This window comes from Diceros bicornis, chromosome 32 (assembly GCF_020826845.1).
Source record: "Diceros bicornis minor isolate mBicDic1 chromosome 32, mDicBic1.mat.cur, whole genome shotgun sequence".
In the NCBI taxonomy this organism is placed as follows: domain Eukaryota; kingdom Metazoa; phylum Chordata; class Mammalia; order Perissodactyla; family Rhinocerotidae; genus Diceros; species Diceros bicornis.
The window spans coordinates 14,486,411-14,509,022 of NC_080771.1; the positions used below are offsets into that span (position 1 = coordinate 14,486,411).

A 22,612-nucleotide genomic window follows, 5' to 3' on the forward strand; every position below is an offset into this window, starting at 1 on the left:
TGTAAGGAATTCCTATTACTAACAGAAATGAAGTCTGAAAGCCAAAGCTATCCTTATCTGGCAAGGGCCTCAATTTTGTGACTAAATTTTCCAAAATATCATTCACCTTGCTAAGTGCACTGAGATTTACAGTTTTGTCCTCAGCTTTGCAGGAAGAGAAACTTTAGTCTGTCAGCACATTCCTGAAGTGAATGTTGCTTCAGTACAGACATGCATTAGCCGAGCTCTCAGAAGGCACTTACTTAACAAGAAAGCTGATACATTAATTTACAATAAAAAATAAAATGTCTGCCAAAGGCCTTGTAGTGTGGCATACAGGTTAAGGCAGAGGTTCTGGTGTCAGACAAATGCAGATTCAAAGTCTGACTCCACCAAATGCTAGCTGTGAAGTCCCTGAAGCTTAGAGAAAAACAATAGCTGTCTGATTTTCTCATTCACAAATGTTGATAAGATGATTCCCAACCACAGAGGGAAGTTACATAAAGTAAGTGGCAACTCCACCCAAAGTGCTCCTGTCAAGCACTAAGGAAAGTCAGCTCAAGAAATGATGGAATAGTAGCTGTTGTTTTTGTTATTATTATTACTATTATTATCTGGGTCAGTATATTTTATTGCAGCTGTTCTAAAACTGAATAAAATAATCACAAAAAGGTGGCTTGAAGACAGGGAATGAGAGCAATGGGAGTTAGGTGTGTAACTTAAATCTTGATGGCCTTAGGCTCTGATAATCTGCCGATTCCTAGAGGCAGGACTGGTCCCTGGAAGAGAACTCTAGCTCGGTCTTAGACCAGGGCGTATTTCTCTGGCAGTCTGGATGGGTGCCCCCAGCCTCTACTTCTGTGACACTCTTAATCCCCTATGCCTGCTCATATGCCTCTCTCAAAGAGTAATACCAGGGATTTAACAGTAGGCAACTCTTGATCTGGCCTGAAACAATTTTGTCTCTTGAGAAGGCAACCTGATTTGATGAGACCCTGGAAGTGTAAATTATAATGTCAACCTATTTCCATTGGGGCTAACTTCATTTTCATTCTGCTTTTAACAATGACAAGCATTTATTGAGTTCTTACTATTTACACTACACCAAGAATCCTACTAAAGATGTTATATGCATTACTTCTTTCAAAATCCAACCTACATTTTACAAGTGATAAATTATTTTATGAACGTGACATCCAAGATATAATAACATTTTTAACTGTTACTATATCTCAAACTAATGACTTCCAACTAATTGAGAAAATAAATACGTTCCTAAGGCAACAGTTCTAAAACAATTTGGTCTCAGGTCCCTTCATACACTTAAAAATTATGAAAGAACCCCAAAAAGCTTTTATTTAAAGAAACTTTTGTTACTGGGTTATATCTTTCAATATTTACCAACTAGAAATTACAACTAATTTTTTAAAACACAATAATATACAAGAACACATTCCATGAGCCATGGAGCAATGATATCAACACATGTCACGTAGCTTTTGGAAAATTCCACTCTCGTGATAGCATGAAAGAGGAAAAGACAAACAGCATCTTAGTATTATTATAAACACATTTTGATCTCCTGGAACCCCTAAAAGTGTCTCAAAGACTTTAAAAATCTCTCTGGACCACACTTTGAATACACTGTCTTGAAAGATAAAAGGCTTAAACCCTAGTCTTCCCCCATATGTTTCAACCATTCCATTATTTTTTTTAAGACTAGACATTATGTTAGGTGCATCATACAACAAATAGAAAGACATTATTATCTACACCTTACAAATGATGAAATTGAGGCTTAGAAAGAATGTGTAATTTGCTTAACATTGCATGATTTACAGATACTGTAGTTAGTTTACAATCCCATATTCCTCTGTCCTCAGACCTCTGCTCTTCATTATCGTGCCATGCTGCAGCATTTGAAGATCCATCCATCGGAGATGAATGAGACCATAGTAACTGTCTCATTTCATCCACATACCAGAGAACTCTGAATTCCCGAGTCAGAATGACGATAAGCCCAAGAATTGAACCTACATCTCCTGAATGGATTTATCATACCCAACTCCTTGTCTCCTAAAATTAGATGTTCCTATTGCAAATAAGATAATTATAGTATGTCAACATTAAAAAGAAAGGCCAAAGTATTCACAAGAAGTTGACAGTGACCCAAATTTCATGGCAAAACTGCACTGAATAAAATAAACATACTACCTTATATAACTGTTATTTATTTTATGATTCTCATCTCAAGTAGACTGTAAGCAATTTGATTCCTAGACTTTTTTTCCTATATGTATAGTATCTAGCACAAGGCCTGGCAACTAATAGAGCATTTGAAAATTTGTACAAAGATTAGTATTTCTCAAAAGATGTTTGCTCTGTTTGCCCATCTGTCATGCTTACTTAGTAGCACTGAAGTAGAAAGAATTCAGGCTTTGACATCAAATCTGGTGGATTCAAACCTCACATTATTAGATAAGTGAACTTATATATGCTCCGTGACTTCCATGATTCTCACTTCACACATTTCTGAAACAATGCCCAGGATATGCCCATTTCAACATTGTTACAAGTAGCGAATGAAACTAGTGTTTGCACACTGTGACTATTATAGTACCTGGAATTAGGAAGCATCTCAAATTGCAGTTTATTTTATCTCCTTGATTGGCACATCCAGATATTATTCAATTTTATAGATTTAGACATTGACTTCAAAAGAGATCATGTGAGAGCTAGTGAAGTACCCCCTGCTCTTTTTGCATCCATGCAACTTCACTAAATCATGATTCTTATAATGTCCAAAGAACAGTGAGCTTCTCCAGGCTTTCTGCAACGAGAAAGGTTCCTGAAGCACAGCAGAAAGGTCCACTGGAAATAAGATATGCATACAACTGAGGCTACTATAACCATGACTGAAACAGGCCAAGATCAACAAGTTCCTCCTTTTCATCACAAATTTCCCAGAACATCCTGGCTGGTTTCATACTACTCCCTTTGCCTATAACATTCTTGCTTTTCTTTTTCACCTGTCACATCGAGCTTGACTGTGAAGGGCACTGGAGAAGGCATCACGCAGAACTCATTTCTTCCTCAAATGTGTTGTTTGAATGCTCTCTGTCTCCTTCCATTAGACAACGTGACTGTAGCTCAGCAGTTGTCTCCCCGACTACAGAAGCCCCACTTTCAGGCTGGGAACTGGGTCTTCAACAGCCTGTGATGTAGTGCTAGTAGTGGTGTGTGAAATGTGTTTGACTCACTAATGTTTTGTGTTTCCAATCAACAATTATTTGGAACTTTTAGTGACTATTAAATTTTAAATCTCTTTAAGATGCACAATAAGAGGAACAAAATCAATCATTCAGAGAACAAAGACAAAGATATTTAGCACTTCTCATTTTCCCTAAGATCTCCAGAGGCCATTTGTAAAACATTTAACTGCCTTTTTAAATCCACGTCTAACCAAGGACTTCTGATAAATATCCAGATATTTTCAGATTTATTTTAGGTATCAGTTTCCCCGAGAAGTCACCCGACACATCGATTTCTGTCTTAGATGCTTTTTATATCTTTTCTTAAACAAACGAGTGTGGGTTTCTATGGTATTCTGTAGAGTTCAGTCTTTGTTTCTTTGTAACTGCTACATAATTATATTGGAAACGTGAAAAACAGTTCAGCAGGAAATCAAATGCTGGCTCAGTATGGGTATTTTTATATCCAGAGATACTCAAATATGAACCAGCAGAGAGATTCGGATCCTGTGCCTAACACACAATCTAATGATGAGTCTTATTTAAAAGCCAGCAAAATATATATATTTATATATATATATACTCAATAGAACATTTTTTCCAAACACAGATTTTCTTTACAGTCCATTAGAATTGTTTATTTGTTTTTGCTAAACAAAACACTTAAAGCAGAGACAGAAACGTTTTTAAAAAGTCAGTGTCTCTTAAACATCAACTTCAGAACAGTCAACCTGAAAAAAACAGGTAATGAGGTTTTTATCATTATTACTGTTGTTAAAAACAGATATTGAGAATATATTTATATTATTTTTACATTATATTACCATAAAATGATATATAATATAGTAACTATAATCATTAATATAATCTATTATTATAGTAAATATAAAAATGCAATAATAATAATATATATATTCTCTATATCAACCAAGTGAGTTTTAGGACCCTATTGACTATTACAGTCTCCTTGTAACCAATAAATAAATACATTAGACTGGTCAAGGAAATTGTTTATGTTCAAGTAGACAGTTGTTCATGGAACCTACATTGGAATTCATACTTGTTTGACTGCAAAGTCGAAGCTTTTCCCCTCCACACTTGTCATACATGGTTTTACTCCACTTCTCCCTTCTTTGGCCTATTATTAAGCATTCATTTTCAAATTATAATAGCCAGTGTGTGGAGCAGACTTCAGTATCATTCCATTCTTATCTCAGTGGGTCTCAGGAGCATTCAAATGTCAATGTTAGCCCCTCATTTAGACTTTAATTTGTTTTAAATTTACGAACTGGAGGTTCCTAAAAATCCAAATTCCTCTGGAATAGAAAGTTCACAGATGCAAAATTTAAACTCATTACCTCCATCTGGAACCACCCCCCATTCAGTGGGGACAAAAGCCTATCAATGACACCCCGTTGTGTGCTAACCTGTTTTATAAAGTACTAGTTGGCGCTGGCCCGGTGGCGCAATCTGTTAAGTGCGCGTGCTCCGCTGTGGCGGCCTCGGGTTGGCCGGTTCAGATCCCGGGCGCGCACTGATTGACTGCTTGGCAAGCCATGCTGTGGAGGCGTCCCATATAAAAGTGGAGGAAGATGGGCATGGATGTTAGCCCAGGGCCAGTCTTCCTCAGCAAAAAGAGGAGGATTGGCAGATGTTAGCTCAGGGCCGATCTTCCTCACACACACACAAAAAACCTAGCTTAAGGAAGGCTGAGAACTCTTAAATTTTGGAAGAGATGGGTCATCTTTTCTGTTTTCTGACTTGTTAACCTGAATCATGGTATGCGTCAGCAAGCAGGCTATCACTAGGAGAGGATAGAGGCTAAATATTCAGAGATTGGGCTGAAGAGTCAGATAAACACAGGATCAAATCCAAACACAGCCACCTCAATCTGGTGAGCTTGAACTTTGGATCTTAGCTTTATTAGATGAGAAAACTGGTGGTACCAACTTATAGAGGTGATGTGAGAATTACATTAAAGGCCACCGAAAGGGCTAGAATGTTGCCTAGCATACAGTAACACTTTTAATTGTATCATTATTTTCCTCCTCATCACCAATCTTGCAATCTTCAGCAGTATTTGCTTCTCCTCTTTGCTCGTTAGTTTTAACCAGATGCCAATTTCTGTTCATTCAAACTCCATCTCTAATGCAGCTTTAGTTTTATTCTAAATTAGGACTGTGGGGATCATAGCAATGGTTCTCAAAGTATGGTCACTGGGGCAGCAGCATTAGCCTCATATGGGAACTTGTTAGAAATACAAATTCTTGGTTCCAAAATATCTCTGTTTTAACAAACCCTCCAGGTGATTCTGATGCACCATAGAGTTTAAGGGACACCAGATCATGGCCATATTCTTCTCTTTCCATTCTCCACGTCTTAGTCTCTCCATTTGATCCATAATCTATTCTGCTCCTAAATCTGAATGCTAATACTCTGAGCCCAATATTTCCCTTATTCTGATATTACTATGTATTTGATGGGCCCCTCTGACACAGAGAATAGTATCATTTCCTTGACCTGGCATCCAAAGGCAACCATAATTTGCTTCAATTAACTTTCCAACCATATCTTCTCTCTCTTTATTTCCCTCATCTTCAGAAGATATTTTAAGCTCTTCTCCTCTTGATCAAGACATTTTTTAATTTGGAAATGAATCTCTGACAAAAGCCTACTGCTACTTCATGATCCTGATGAAAATACACCTTCCACAGGGAATCTTCCCAGAGAACACTGTCTCTTCCATCCAGTGGAGAAATCTTACCCTATTCCAAATTACATGCTTTTCTAGTAAATGATATGTAAGTTTCAAACGCATGCCTTAGAGAAAAGCTCTTGATATTCTATTTCTTTCCTCCACTATTAAGGCTCAGAGAGAAAGGAGTCACGTCTTATTGTGTTTCGTGGGCTCAACTTTTAACACACGGTAGGTGTACACGTAATACTAGCTGAAATCAGCTGAACCCTATCTGCTCTGGGTATTATTTATTTATGAAACTTTAGAGGAATAATATCGATGTGAGAAGATGGAAGCATCATATTTTGGGGGGACCTGCTCTGTGAATTCTGGCAATGTAGACCTGGGGAGGTCATTTCACATCTCAGAGGATTTCCTCATCATTCTTGAATGGATTTCCCTGAGGCTGAAATAAGACAGTGCTTGTCAAGTGCTTAAGACAATGCCTGGCCTAAAGTTGGTGCTAAAAGGATATTAGTTTCTTCGTTCTTAGCTGATTTGAATTCCTAGGTGGATAGAATTGTCAGTCATAAAGAGAGAGGGCACAACATATCCTTGTGACAAACAGCATAACCCTTGACCTTGGGCAATATGTGAGGTGGATCCTTGTCCTATAGATGGTCCAGGAACAAGAAAATATAAGTATCATAAATGAGGGTGTAGAATAACCAATGCCCTGCCACCCTAAATTAGATAAAAGCAAATTATCATAGTTTAAATGTCTCCCATCTGGCTTAAGGGCCACTTGACCTGGCAATGAAAAGCTAGGTGGGTAGGGGTGGATAGAGAGTGAATTGGTGCCTATTTTTAGCCCCAGTTTCTAAGCTTTGGATTAGGGATTCCTGTAATCAGAAAACATGCTGCATTTTCATTCTTTAGGCTTTGCTGCTTCGTAACCTGCTTTCACTTGTTCAATACAGATCAGATTAAATGATAAACAGGCTTGTTGGGTAATGAAACGTGGGCTGGCATTATTCAGGGCTTGCCTCAAGGCTCTCAGAAGGGAAGAGAAATAAAGGTTTTCAGATCAGAAGCCTGGTTCCTTGGGGAAAGAGAAAGGGGACCTGAGGCTCCTCTCTGCCTACACCTTTCTCATGGTCTCTGACTCCCAAGATGGGTTGATATTCTACGGGAATCCTTCCCTGTGAGCACAGTCAATGCCCCACAATTTTCATACAAGGAGAGTGCAATCGTTCCTGCCCTTTAGTCTCAGCTTCAGTCACTCAGGAAAGAATGACTTTAAAAAATCCAGAAAATCATAGTGTATATGTGCCTGTCTGCCTGAAACTTTTGACAAAGAGCTGAGTTGGGATATTAAAAAGGAAAGATCCTTTTCAGCAATCGATTAATAGTGGTCTGTTTGGAGTCAGAATTCATCAGGGTACTCTCTAGTGGTACTAATATATTATTTCCTTTATTCATTAATTAATTTAGCAAATATTTACTGGGGGCCCCAAGAACTGTGCTAGGCTCTCAGGATAAAACAGTATCAATAATAAAGCAATAATAAAAAGTTTCATGAGAGTAAGGACTTGACTTATTTCTTCCTTTACAAATGTGTTCTCAAAACCTCAAGCAAATAAATGGGTATTATAAGCTTCAACGAGTCATTTGAAGGCAAAGAGCGTGGATCTGTGAGAAGTTATCACAAAGGAACCTGACCCAGCTTGGGTATCAGGAAATAGTAATAGTAATAGCTAATGCTTATATTAGCACTCGTGCAGCAGAAGTTGTTGTAGCATTACAAATGAGTTAATAGATGTAATATGTGTAATACAAATGTTATTTAAGCTGAAATTCTAAAGAATCCATAGTTAACCAGTTGACAGCTGTTAGAAATATCGTGTCTGATCCTTTCTCCCAAGTAAGTAAAGTGTTGCAGCAGAGAATTCTGGATGTACACGTGCTATACTGAGAAGAGGATTCTGGAAGAAAGGCAGGGAAGTACCTATGTGTATGTAGGCTGCAGCTCATTATCACTTCTTGGTTACACATACTGAGATTTAGCACCCCAGGGTGAAATAAATTAAAAAAGAGAAAAAAGAGTGCCCATAATATTTCCAACTCCTCCCATCAAGAGGTGATATTTACTTCTCCACTCCTTGAACCCGCTCTTGGTAATGTGACTTGCTTTGACCAACGGGATTCCAAACTTGATGCCCATAAAGACTTGGACAGTGCTTGGTCTTTTGCTGCTCCATGGAAGCCTGAGAGCACCACTGAGGCAGCTGAGCTAGTGTATTAGAGGATGAGAGACCACGTGGAGCAGAGGAGAGATGTGCCAACTAAGGCACCTTGGCCTAACCAGCCTGCCATATACACATATGAGGTCAGTATAGACCATCCAGCCCCAGATAAAGCATCAGCTGACCAGAAAGATTAGCACAGCCCGTTCAGACCAAAAGGACTGCCCAGATGCCCCACAGAACCAGGAACCAGAACTTTATTAACTCACTAAGTTTTGACATGGTTTATTATGCAGCAGAAATGAACTGATATAAATCAGATTGTCCAGATAACTGTTTTGGTTCCCTTTCTCCCTAAGCACAAGTGACTGGGGAAGAAAGGGAGAAGTGAATGACAAATAGAATGTTTAGACAGAGGAGTAACGGGAATATAGGAGAGAGTAGGCACCAGGTTTGATCTGGAGGAGCATAAGAGAGGAGGATGAGGAAGGAGAGGGTAGAGGCATGAGAAAGGCAAAAGAAAGGACATTATTGAGTCTTTAATGTATGCCAGGCTCTGTTTTACGCATTTTACCTGTATTATCTCATTTAACTCTTAAAAAACCTCAAATATAGCAACTGAGGCTTAAAGAGATTATATGACTTATTCAAATCACACACAGAGCATATGTCGAACCCAATATTTTAGCTGTAAAATTTAACTTCATAGTTTGCGTTTTTAACTAATAACCAATACTGCTTGCTGAGAAAGTGGTGATAGCAGTATCTATGACCTTGGCTTTGAGTAAGAAGGAAGCGTTTTTTTTTTTTGTGAGGAAGATCAGCCCCGAGCTAACATCTGCCAATCCTCCTCTTTTTTTGCCGAGGAAGACTGGCCCTGGGCTAACATCCATGCCCATCTTCCTCCACTTTATATGGGACACCACCACAGCATGGCTTGACAAGCGGTGCATCGGTGCATGCCCGGGAGCCGAACCGGTGAAGCCCGGGCCACCGCAGCGGAGTGCACGCACTTAACCACTTGCGCCACAGGGCCAGCCCCAAGAAGGAAGCTTTTATTTATTTATTTTTTAATTTTTTTTATAATTTTATTTATTTATTTTTCCCCCAAAGCCCCAGTAGATAGTTGTATGTCATAGCTGCACATCCTTCTAGTTGCTGTATGTGGGACGCGGCCTCAGCATGGACGAGAGAAGCGGTGCGTCCGCACGCACCAGGGATCCGAACCTGGGCCGCCAGCATTGGAGTGCGAGCACTTAAACGTTAAGCCACGGGGCCGGCACAAGAAGGAAGCTTTTAAAGTTACCAATCTGGCCAGGCCACTTAGGACTGACGGAGGAAAGAAGAAGATCCTTCTATTGGATACACATGTTTGTGGAAAATTATACCTCCCAAATAATCTCAAGATTATCCTTCCTCAACAAACTCATGATTTGGTATATCCTCAGAACGAAGCTGGGTGGTTTTACTTGAAGACAAAAAGGTTACTTTGGGGCATACCCACTTTAATTATATAATAATGATAAAAGCAATGTTTACTTTATAATTGTTATAATAATTAATATCAGCATTAGCATTATTATCAAAAGTCTACTCTGTTAGGAAAGATATTAGCGTGTAAACATATTTACCCCTCATCACACGCCTCTAAAGGTGTTCCAGTACATTCCCCATTTTATAGATAGGGAAACTGAGCCACAGAGAGAAGTTCAGTAACTTACCAATGGAGTGAGTGCGGATAAGTGGAAAAGTAATAATTCCACCCAAGCAAAATGACTTATAAGCTTGGTCACTTAACTCCTACCTTATTCTCTTTGACTTCCAGACTGATATCTGCACTTTCTCCCCAAGTCCCTGTGATTTCTCTGTCCCCAGAGAAACCGAAGTCTGAGGATAAATCTACCTAATATTATCCAATCTTTATAATCTCTTCAAATATCTAGGTCCTTCCCTAGAGGGTCCACCCTCCTTTATCTGGTACCCTCAAACCTGGAGATGACCATTTGCTATGAGTGGCCAGTTTGCTGCCACTTGCACCTGAAAACCTTAAATTACAGTTTGCTGCTTACCTTCTTTCTATCCTGTCTACAGTTGTCCACAGTAAGAGCTAATGTTGAGGTTTTGAGGAGGGCGGTTTATGGAGAGTGACCAGGGCAAGCCATAGGGTAGAAACTTCTTACTGTCTGTCTTTTTCTAGTTAGGACTAAGGGGCTATTAGTCATAGTGACATCCTAAAGGAGTTCCTGGTTAAAATGTGTATCTTCAGTCTCAATCTGCATGCTTTTTCTAAGTAGATTAGAACAAAAGAGGGGCAAAGATGAAAAAGATGCAGAGTTTGGGGGAAGATATTGGTAGAACAGTTGCAGAACAAAGAGAAAATAAGGGAGAAATTCCCAAGTCAATATGCAAAGAACTGGAGTGGCGGTACAGGACGTGGGCACCATAGTGGTTAAAACAACATGGATATGGGCCACCCACAGAATGCTACTCATTTTGGGCCTGAATCAGGCAGCTTCTTGGACTTGGAATGACACTGACTCCAATTCTTCCCTATGGGGAATTATGTCCTGGCTGCTGATCCCTTTTCCAAGAACCTGTAGCTTCCCCTTCACTTTCATATATTTTATTTTCTACTTCCCTTCATTATAGTCCTAATTGTTAAGAATATTGACCTCCACCTTGCAGCACCTGCGTGCTTGTCTGAGGAAGGGGGATCTTGATAGGAACTGGCCATGACCTTCCCAGCAACTTCCTAGACAGTCATTCCCAAAGGCTACAGGCTCTCTGATGTTGGGAGTCCCTTAACCACTCCTGCCCCTGAATTTCACTCTCCACCTCAGGCTCTCGTCACCCGTTCCCTTCTGTGAGCGTTATCTAACCGGACAACGGCTTCTCTTCATCTGCTTCCTTTCAATCCTACACAAGAGAATGGCATTAACCTTAATGAAACTCTAGTCCTGATTATGCCATAGGCAATAGAGAGAGAGAGATTACATATTTTGAACAGGATCTTGATATAAATCTGAAGTCCCTGTTCAATCAGGCTCTCCAAGAAGAAAGCCAGCCATTGGTCAATCAGCCACGCCTGAACCAAGAACAAGAGGAAGGTCAGCGAGCAAACATGTCAGCAGTGCGATGAAGAAACATAACTGTGCCTAACAGTAACGCCCAGGCCATGATTACCAATTTTGTTGTTGTGGGGAGGAGAAGGGGTAACATACAATATAAACCAAATCAATAATTTAAAATTAAGCTGTTACTCAAAGCCCAGGATCACGGCTGTATTAACAAGAACATACACAATTTATTCATCAATATCTAAAGGTTGTAGAGGGATTTTAAACTAAGAGCTATAGTACTATCACTTTTAAGTCAATTCTCACTGTGCCCAAGATTTTTAAGGAACAATTATGATTCCCATTTCATAGATGAGAAAACTGAAAGCAAGAGAGGAGGAATAATTTGGCCAAGGTTCTACGGCCAAGACGTGGCCAACTCCATCCAACTCCAGGACCCAAGATTTCTCTAAACAATGAGCTTCCTATAAAGATATATTTTTCCTAAGTAGCCTGGGTTGGACAAAGCAATTATTCTGGCAACTGGGCCCTATGCCAGAAAGAAACATTTCTTAAGTGCTATCAAACTAGTGTTTTCCCTGGGAGATTTAACCATCATTAGTGAAAAGCTTCATTTGCAATATTGTGTGCAGCCCACTGTAGTGGGCCAGAGCAATGCATTATTGCTAACTCAAAGACATTAATTTAATGGGCAATTATGTGCTTCCTGCTTTACATACCTTCAGGTAACCAAAAGCAGTGTGCTTTCTATAAATGCCAATTTCCTGCTCCCAAGTACACAGCGTCAGTGGGTCTTGCCACTTTCCATCCCATGTCACCAATTTCTCTGGGAAGAACACTCTAAAATTGGCGTTCAATGCCTCTATGATGCCCCTGTAGAGACTGTTCTAAACGTATTGATTCCCCCACTGTCCCTCAATATCCTTTCTCCTACAGCTGTGCTTGTGACTCACTTGTTTTTCTCTTAGGTAGCTCTTAACCACCCTGCTTAACCTAAAGGAATGCTGTGTGTTATCTGAGGAGCCTTAGCTCAAATCTCACCTCAGTGAAATAGCACCTAATCACCACAGGAATAACAAAAAATAAAGACCAAAACAAACAAACAAAAGAACACCTCACCTTTCTCTGCCTTCCTTCACAGTATTGTTAACGCATAATGTACAGCTGATTGGGGGGTGGAGAGGAGGTGGGAGATTTTGTGAAAACTGGATTCCTGAACTGCTGCCTTTGCAATTGATTCTGATTCAGTAGGTCCTGGGCAAAAGCCAGAACTCTTTTGATTTGGTTTAAGCAATTATCCAGATGATTTGGATCAGCTGGGTTAGTTAAGTTCTCTGTGATCTTCATTGACGCTGTCCCCTAAAATGTATTTTGGACTCTCTATTCTCTGTTCCTCACTTCCCTGATCTCTAAAATGGGACTAGAACTCCAGTCTGAACAGTTTCAAAGCTCTGCTTTGTTCATTAGGCAATATCCCTGCCCCGAGTTATAAACATTAGAATAGGAGGGCCTCAGGCCGGCCTTGTGGCGTAGAGGTTAAGGTCACCGCACTCTGCTTCAGTGGCCTAGGGTTCGAGGGTTTAGATCTTGGGCACGGACCTACACACTGCTTATCAAGCCATGCTGTGGCAGGCGTCCCACATATAAAGTAGAGGAAGATGGGCATGGATGTTAGCCCAGGGCCAATCTTCTTCAGCAAAAAGAGGAGGATTGGCAACAGATATTAGCTCAGGGCTAATCTTCCTCACCAAAAAAATGGAATAGGAGATAATGGGAGGGCCTGATGGAGGGCATGCTTGTTCTTTCCTCGACTGCACGCTTGTCCCTCACCAGCCTTCTGCTTTGCACAGAACTACTTCATTCATTTGCTTCAGGAAATGATGTGGCAGTGTCAGAAGCTCAATTTAAGCAGGAGGATGAAAGGAAAGAAGATATAAAAGAGGTTTCTTCCATGGAGGGCATCTAAGAACATGTAATCTGCAGTTAAACGTGGCTACCAATCCTGCTCCCCTACCCAATCTTTGCTTTCTATGATACCTTAAGCAAGTTCCTTAAGCTGTGTGTGAGTTTCCTTGTCTGAAAAATGCATATAATAATAGTACCTACTTGCACAGAGTCTTGTGAGAATTAAATGCATTGTAGGGCTTGCATAATACTTTTGCAGTGTTTAATTAGTTGGCTAATTTTACCTTAAACCTTCAGTGCCATGGTAAAGAGCAGCTATCTACTATAGTTTCAGGGGATAGTGTTGCTACTAACAGAGATGCTTAGCAGAGATACGCCATACAAGCCTAATCTCTTGTTAGCACATGGGCATCTAACTGCCAGCTCATGTAATGAGATGTGCCCATTGATTGGGATGGCAAGCTAGACTTATTACCACTGAAATACTTGGGTAATACACATACTGAAGCATCTCAGCCTTGCTTAAGTGAATCTGACACAAGAGGATAAAGGACGACATTTCCATCCTCATTAAGTGATAACAGATGGACCTCCCTAAAATCCATTTTTTAGCTTAATTTCATTTGTTTAAATCTTTGTCTGATGAGATGGCATTCTGAGAGTAATTTTAAATTGTTCTCCCTGAAATGGATATTTCTTTATCTTTATTAGAACCTCTCCCTATGAGGTTCTGTTGTCCTCGGTGGTTTTAAATATTCATCTCATCCAAATACAATAAATCTCCCTTTAATATTTTTTTCCCCAAGATGCGGTCTGTGGCTTTGGAAGATAAACATTACGTGATGGGCTAAATAATAAAACCAAGTCAAAACAAGTTTCTAAGCCGTTTTCATGGTAATTCCAATTTTTCTTGTGTTCTCTGTGATCTTATTTCTACTTCCTTTCATGATTCAGAAAAATATGGCTTAATTGTACATTTAAAGTTTCTAGATTTATGCCAACCTCAGCTTATATTTTATAGCTAAAAATTAAAGTTCTCTTTTGTACTGTCATTCTTTATAGTTATAAGAAAGTTACATGCAAAAATTTTTAAAAAGCAGATTGATATCTAAGTTTACAGTTCTACATTTCTTGAAATGTTTAACCTCCTGAATTAAGCTTGTTTCTTCGCCAAAATAAGCCTCTGCACTTTGTTTAATTTTCAATCTCTGAGTAAAAATAAATTAATTAATTTAAAAGGTGAGATAACTCCCCCTGTTTCAACTGAGTAATATAAGTTTGGGTTATATATTTTAAATTCTGTAAGGTTCACGGACAAGCTGTTGGCCCTCAGGTGGGCAGAGCTGTTCTGTATTTGTTCTCTCTATGGAGTCAGCTGTAAACCTGAACCTGGGACATATTTGAGTGATTTCTCTCAAGCCATGAAGAAAATTTTATCTGGTGTATGTTTTGCTATTTTTTGTAATGTGATTACGCTGCATTTATAATAATAACTCTACCACTTTAAAAATAGTCTTAACTAGTTATCTTATTGATACATATAAAGGCTTAATTTTTTTCATATGTTTTATGATACAGTTTTTAATATAATCATATGTTCACTGAAGGAAGTCCATCATTGTACATTTTTTCACTTCGTCAACATAGAACTGCTCGTAATTTCCAACACTCATCATCTTCTTCCTTACCTCTGTGTCTTTCTTTATGGTTATCTCTCAGATTCAACTCACTCTTCCATATGCAGGTGCCACTAGAAGGAAAACTTCAAGAGGACCAAGGTTTTTGAGTTTTTGCTTACTGCTATATCCCCAGTCATTAGAAGAGTGCTTAGCAAATAGCGCAGACTCAATAAATAATGATTGAGTGAATGAGGAAATGAATGTCTTCTCTGACTGGGGTTGGTACCCGTGTCACCCTGGAGTTAACAGCTCATTACCCTGGAGCAGCTGGTTCTGTGCCTGGCTTCTGGCTTGTCTGTGATTCCTTGCAAATGAGTCTTTCGTTTCTGGATTGCCGCTGAAATGCTTCTTAACCACCTGCTCTGTGTATTCATTTCTTTTTACTCCTGAGAATGGAGTACATGGATCCTTATAATTAGGACCTCTTTGATAATATTTAAGTGAAGGCATTCATCTCATAAAAAAGTGTCATGGATTAAGGCTAACTCAACTAGGTTGTATCCAATACATCATAAAGTTCTTTTAAAAGTAATTACTGCCCACATACTTGAAAGAAAACTGTAATCCTTTAGAGTATTTTTATAAAGCCTTAAACCAATCTAAATAGATATACTTTTTCTCAGAATCTTAAGGTGATAATATGGCTCCAACATTATAAATTATAAAAATATCATGTCTGTACCTCTCTAGATGGGGTTAACATTTCTAATAAGCCAAAGCCACCAACTGGTATGTTTTGTTTGCTTTATTCTTTAATGTTACAGGGGAAACTACTGCCAGAGCAACACACAAGGGAAGAAAATGGTACTCCTAAGCCAAAAAAAACACCAAAGTTTCCAAAGCTTGTCCTCTCTCCAGAACCCTCCATTGGGTAGGATTGAAACTGCATATCAAGTTGACTGTATGTTCTTCGCCTGCATCCCAGGTTGTTATAAGAAACAGACATTCTTCATTCTTGATATTTCACTTTTTCACACAGTGGTTTTTTTGTTTTTTTGTTTTTTTTTAAATAAGGCTCCATGGAGGACATTTTCCCCACCTCTCAGAACAGGGAAAACCATGCCCTTCCTGAAGGCCTGGATAACTCTTCTTTGTACAAACAAATTAATCCTGTATCTCAGAGATGTTTCCTGTGTGTTCACACTTGCTGTGAAAGCGTTGACCAGATTTTAGAGAGCATAGAACGGATTTTAGGTCTCACATCCTATAATTATCATCTACACCCTCTGTATTGTATGTATGCCCATGAATTTTTCTTAATGCTGGTTTTTATTCCCTTACTCAGATTCACAACTCCCTCAAGGATTTATTGTCTCCCTTGAATCTGTGTAAACCGTGAAGGCCTTATTAGGTCCTTTATGGAAAGAAGAGATTCAGATAATAAGCAAAATATATTTTGTTTGGACATAAAATGAACATCATATCCCTTTTGCATGTTTTTGTATTAAAAAAAAAATTGGTGAGGCAGAGTATAAGTTCTCAAAGACAGTGTAGCACTAAATTTTACCATATAGCTGTTGTTTAGAGAAGCAATAGTAGTGTCATTAAGCGCTATCAAAGAAGCTATGCTCATTAAAAATTGACAGAAAAACTAACATGTATTATTTTAACAACCCTGTAACGTCCTCTAAAAAAAAGCTTACATTTTCATATGTAATTTATGAAAAAATTTATATTGAAGTTACAGTTTTAAATAGTCTGATTACCATGAAAAATACATTAAACTCTAGAAAACAAAACAAAAAATCATCTATAATTTCATCTCCCCAAAATAATATGTATTAAGAGTGTGAAGTTTTCTTCTATATTTTCTGCCTGTGTATGTGCATATGTATGTGTGTAGTTTAAATATGTGAGCAATAGTTTCTATATAATATATATGTTAGTGTCCACTTATTTAAATTATACTGTATAGTTCTTGGGTTCTATTTTTACCTACCTTTTTATCTAACTTTCTAAATCATTCCCCATATTTTAATATGCAAAAGACTTTTTTTGTTTGTTTTTTTTTGTTTTTTTGTGAGGAAGATTAGCCCTGAGCTAATATCTGTTGCCAATCCTCCTCTTTTTGCTGAGGAAGACTGGCCCTGGGCTAGCATCCATGCCCATCTTCCTCTACTTTATATGGGATGCTGCCACAGCATGGCTTGACAAGCGGTGTGTTGGTGCACACCGGGGATCGAACCTTCGAGCCCTGGGCCACCGAAGCGGAGTACGCACACTTAACTGCTATGCCACTGGGCTGGCCAACAAAACATTGTTTTTAATGCCTGAGTAATGGATATAAGATATAAGAATATTTGGATATAAGAATTTTTCCTTCCCACATATGTTACAACCTTGGGTAATTTACAACAGTGTAAAGTTACTTTGTGTTGAAATGATTCGTTCAAAGCCTCCTTGGGAACAATAAAATAAGTTCCAATGCCAAAGTATTTAACGGAAACAGAGACCGTTTATCATGTGATCACTAAGCATAAATTGAACCCAGTCACACAAGGAAGAAATTAAACGCAGGCACTTACTAGTTTCAGTAGCAATGATTGTTATGTTGTGCCACACACTTAATTCTCTGTCAAGTGGTGTTGCCAGTGTTATCTTCCCATCATCTGCATTAATGTTGAATTGTCTCTCCAGGTCAGTGTGCCGGTCGATGGAAAACCTACAAAACAGATATATCTGTAATCTACTTCAATGTTTATATGATCCATACATTCCACAGCAGAACTTTAGCAATCCTTGGAGAGCCATAGTTGTGAATTCCAATGAATGGGGAAACTCAGCGGCATCATAATTTGTAAAACAAAATGACTGAATGAGGCACAGGAAACTTAATAATTATTGTCCAAGGAGTAATTAGCCACAGAAGCAACATGGAGGTCATAAACTGCCATCAGTTTCAACAGGTAGCATCTTCAAAAACGGATGCTGACGAAGAGTTAATTGGACAATCCATCACATTTACTGGACAGCTTATGATAATTAGCAGTTGCCACAAAATATCTTGTAAAACAATGAACTCAAGCCCAAAGCAGGATGGTGCTAGGCAGCATGTTATTTACAGCAATTCAAAGGAAATGCGTGTTTGTGAAAAACTTACATTTCACTAGACGACATGTATGTGTTTTTGTTGTTGTTGCTGTTGGTTTGTTTTGTTTCCACTTTAAATAAAGTGTACACTTAGGTTTCCCATTAGTGTCTGTCCATAGATATCAGATGGTTACCAATACGCTAATAAATAACTTTTTAGTTGAAATAGATATTTTAGCAGATTTACAACACAAGATTTCATAGAATTAAGAATTTTACACAGACAGGTTAGTAGTTCCTCTGTTGAGAAAACTCTTTCAGATAAGACATTAGATGTTTTACGTTTAGAGCCAACTGCTTCTCAAGAGCACTAAGTATTAAGATAATATAGGAATTATTTTTTCCACAACATTTATAAATATCCTTTTTATACACCAAAATCTGTGCTTTGACTATGAAATGCCAAATCCAGTAAGGTACATGACTGAAGGAACACATGGCATAATTAGAAAAATTGGCCCATAAATAAACAGTGAAATGAACGAAAAGGATAGAATGGAGGCCAAAAGAAGGGTCTTGTGGACTGAATGTTTGTGTCCCCCTGAAATTCATATGTTAAAATCCTAACTCCGGGGTCCGGCCTGGTGGCACAAGCAGTTAAGTGCGCGCTCTCTGCTGCGGTGGCCCGAGGTTTGCCGGTTTGGATCCCGGGTGCGCACCGATGCACCACTTGGCAAGCCATGCTGTGGCAGCGTCCCATCTAAAGTGGAGGAAGATGGGCACGGATGTTAGACCAGGAAGACCAGGAAGACCAGTCTTCCTCAGCAAAAAGAGGAGGATTGGCAGATGTTAGCTCAGGGCTGATCTTCCTCACGAAAAATAAAAAAAAATCCTAACTCCGAATATGATAGTACAGTATTTGGAAGTGAGGCCTTTGGGAGGTAGTTAGGGTTAGAGTAGGTCATGAGGGTAGGGCCCTCATGATGGGATTAATGTCCTTATAGAAAAAGGAGGAGACGTAGGATCACTTTCTGCTCTCCACCAATGAGGAGACAAGGGGAAGACAACCACTTGCAAACGAGGAAGCAAGATCTCACCAGACACTAGATCTACTGGGGCCTTGATCTCGAACTTCTCAGCCTCTGGAACTGTGAGAAATAAACTTCTGTTGTTTAAACCACCCAGTGTATAGTACTGCATATCCAGAGCAGCCCAAACTAGGACAAAACACATATACAATCCCATTCTAGGAGGAAGGGTTCATGGTTGAAGTCTTCATGGTTAAGGTGACCTCCTAGGAAGTACACATGAAATCTCTCTATTCACTGATACTCATCAACCCTAAATATGAAACATGGCCCATGGCTATTTGGTGCTGAGCATATTTTCTTTTTGTATAGTTTTTTTTTTTTTTTGGTGAAGAAGATTGGCCCTGAGCTAACACCTGTTGCCAATCTTCCTCTTTTTATCTTGAGGAAGAGTGGCCCTGAGCTGACATCTGTGCCCATCTTCCTCTATTTTGTATGTGGGACGCCTCCATAGCATGGCCTGATGAGTAGTGTAGGTCCGCGTCCAGGATCCAAACCTGTGAGCCTGGGCCGCCAAAGCCGAGCACGCAAACTTAACCACTAAACCGTCGGGCCAGCCCCATGTACGTGTTTTAAATTAACATTTATTATATAATCAAGAATAAGTCTATATTTTTATAAGAAAATGAGAAAAAATTTCCCACAATTTTCCACCTTTAGTTTTACATCATTAATATTTTAGTGGATTTCCTTGCAAACATTATATATTTATGTATATTATGTATATCTACTTATTTATGTGCATCTACTTATTTGTATCTATATCTACCTATGAAGATAGATAGATGGATGGATAGATGATTGATAGATAGATAGATAGATAGATAGATAGATAGATAGATAGATAAAGATATGGAAAGTTCCTTCCTCCTTTTAGCAATTTCTTTTTCGTTAGAAATGGTGTTCATATCTTTTATACCAAATGCAAATACTATAGAAAAAAGACACCCCTTTTAAATCCTTCCCACCAAAGACAAGCATCATTGAAGAGTTTGGAATAATACAAAAAAGTACTTAATTTTATTGACAATAGATTATTGCTAAATTCCTTGGGAAAAAAACATGTAATGTGAACTTATAACTCCTGATTTAGTAAAGATTTAGCTACAAAGAAAATGAAGATGCTGACTTGCACCTAGACACCAGGCATTTACAAACCGACCCCACACCCAACCCCCAGGATGACCAGAGAAATTCAGAAAGGATTTAAGAACCCAGAGGCATATATGGATTGACAGTGCTCTCTGCAGAATCTTGAGCAGGAGGAAGTGTTCATCACAAAGCATTTGAATCTGCTGAATTATGGGAAGAAGACTAAAAGCCATTTTCCTGGGGACCAATGATTGTTGACAAGACAAATGAGATTCCAAGTTTAACTGTAAAATAATCCAACAGACATGTTTTGCTCCAGATATCATGAACACTCTGACTCTTAAAAGAGCTAAGAAATGTCCAGAGGATTAATTATCACTTTCTGCATCATATTCATAAATAAACTTTGCAATCATTGCTGGGTTCTAGTAATTTTATTATCTCATTGCTGATATACATTCACATATTCATGCATCAACCAATTTCCCAGAGGCCACAGTAAATGAAAATCAGTCTAATCACTGATACTCTTGAATCCCAAATCCAAAACATGCTACATGGCTATTTGATTGCTGTCCAATAACTGCCTAGAACTTCTGGCCTAGAAGACGCATTGAGAACAATGACAGGGTTTTGGAAGTTGATATTTAAAAAAAAAATGTTGTTCGTTTAAGTTCTTATTCAAATTTATATTCTGCAGACCTCAAATTTGGAATAAATTCTCTCTCCATTATTTATATATGTTTCTGGGATAATTATTAATTTCACTAAGCCTCAATTTCTTCACTGGTCAAATATAAAGTACCCATATCCCTGGGGTGATTGAGAAGAATAAAAATAAAGCATAAATTGGTTTCTGGTACTTAGTAGGTGCAAAAGATTTGTTCATCATCATCATCATCACGTCCCCTCAGACAAAACTGTAATAAACTTCCCTACTTGGAAGGTGATGGAGAAGATTCCTTTCTTAACAGTTTATAAATAGCATAAAACTGGAAAAACATTTGGGTGTTACTTAACTCTCATAACTTTCACGGAGGCAGGGATATTTTTCTCATTTTTTAAAGTTCCAGTTCATGACAGACTTTATGGGGTGAGTCATAATAATTTATAAAATAGGCTATAAATACAATCCTTTAGTAAGATCAGAGGTAAGACTGTCATAATATTGCAAGATTACACAATGGGTGGAACTTGATGGAAAAAAATGACTTAGTTTAAAATTCAGTTTAAAGTCTACCTCAACTATTTCAAGAAGCCCCTTGATGTCTATATGGACATTTCATACATTTTATTGCCTGGTAGACTTTATGATCAAAGCTCCCAATAACTACTAAACAGCATGAAAATCCTGACTCAGCATAGTCAACAAGCACGCATTAAACACCAAATGTGTACCAAGCACAGTGCTGGATGGATGCCTTTTCCTTTTTCCATCCTACTCTCCTTGGTTTTTTATAGAATGAATAAGAGAAAAATAAAACTCTCAGAGCCTAGGGCATTTTAAATAACACAGCTAGTAAAGAGCAGAACCAGAATGAATACTCATGTTTGATTCATTCTGAAGTCCATGCATAAACCAACCACAGGAAAGTCTCACCTTATTCAAGCATAAGAAGGGGATGATCTTAGTTCTTGGCTAAAAGGATTGCTGTGAAGATCGGATGAGATGCTATGTGTGGCACACTTTGCCAGCACAAACTTATGCTGACCACTATCAGGCACTGTGCCAAGGGCTCTCACATGATTTGTATGACAGTGACGTCATTGAATGCCTACCTATGTTCTCAATATTCCTAACCAAAAGCCAGGTAATTATTTTTCTTATTTTAGAATACACTGATTTGAGCATCTTATAGATGCCTAAGTATTAAAATGCCATATAGTGAAATACATATTAAAGATGATTTACTAAATAAGATGATAAGAAATTAGACCTTTCTTGAAAGCCAAGGAATAAAAGCCTCCATCTCTCATCTTCTTTATAGACCTCTGGATAATTTTTTTTTTTTTCGTGAGGAAGATCAGCCCTGAGCTAACTTCCACGCCAATCCTCCTCTTTTTGTTGAGGAAGACCGGCTCTGAGCTAACATCTATTGCCAATCCTCCTCCTTTTTTTCCCCCAAAGCCCCAGTAGATAGTCATATGTCATAGTTGCACATCCTTCTTGTTGTTGTATGTGGGACGCCGCTTCAGCATGGCCGGAGAAGCGGTGCGTCGGTGCGCGCCCGGGATCCGAACCCTGGCTGCCAGTAGCAAAGCGCACTTAACTGCTAAGCCATGGGGCCGGCCCCAGAATAAATTTTTAATCCATCTTCATTTTCTCTAAAGCTCTACTCTGCTCTGTTGCATGAGGGCATGACCTGAGTTTCTGGCTGTTTATTCTTAGGCTACCAGAAGAGTCCTAGGTCACAGGCTCCACACATGTCCATAATTTCATTACAAAGAACATGAGTCCAGGGTATGACTGCCTGAGTTCACATCTCGACCTTATCACTTAAACAGATGTGCTCTTAGTCATGTTATTAGTCTCTCTGCTCCTTTGTTATCTAACCTGTAAAACAGGAATAATAATAGATTTTATGAAG

The 22,612-nt window shown here is 38.7% G+C and overlaps 1 protein-coding gene across 1 annotated transcript in view; it reads right to left on the reverse strand.

The window, feature by feature from the left end:
- Positions 1 to 22,612, reverse strand: part of CDH8 (cadherin 8) — a 334,891-nt gene that overhangs the window by 100,373 nt on the left and 211,906 nt on the right. The window contains exon 8 of the mRNA XM_058527946.1: positions 17,340 to 17,476. Coding sequence (XP_058383929.1) covers positions 17,340 to 17,476 — 137 coding nt within the window. The remainder of the gene's footprint in view (positions 1 to 17,339; positions 17,477 to 22,612) is intronic.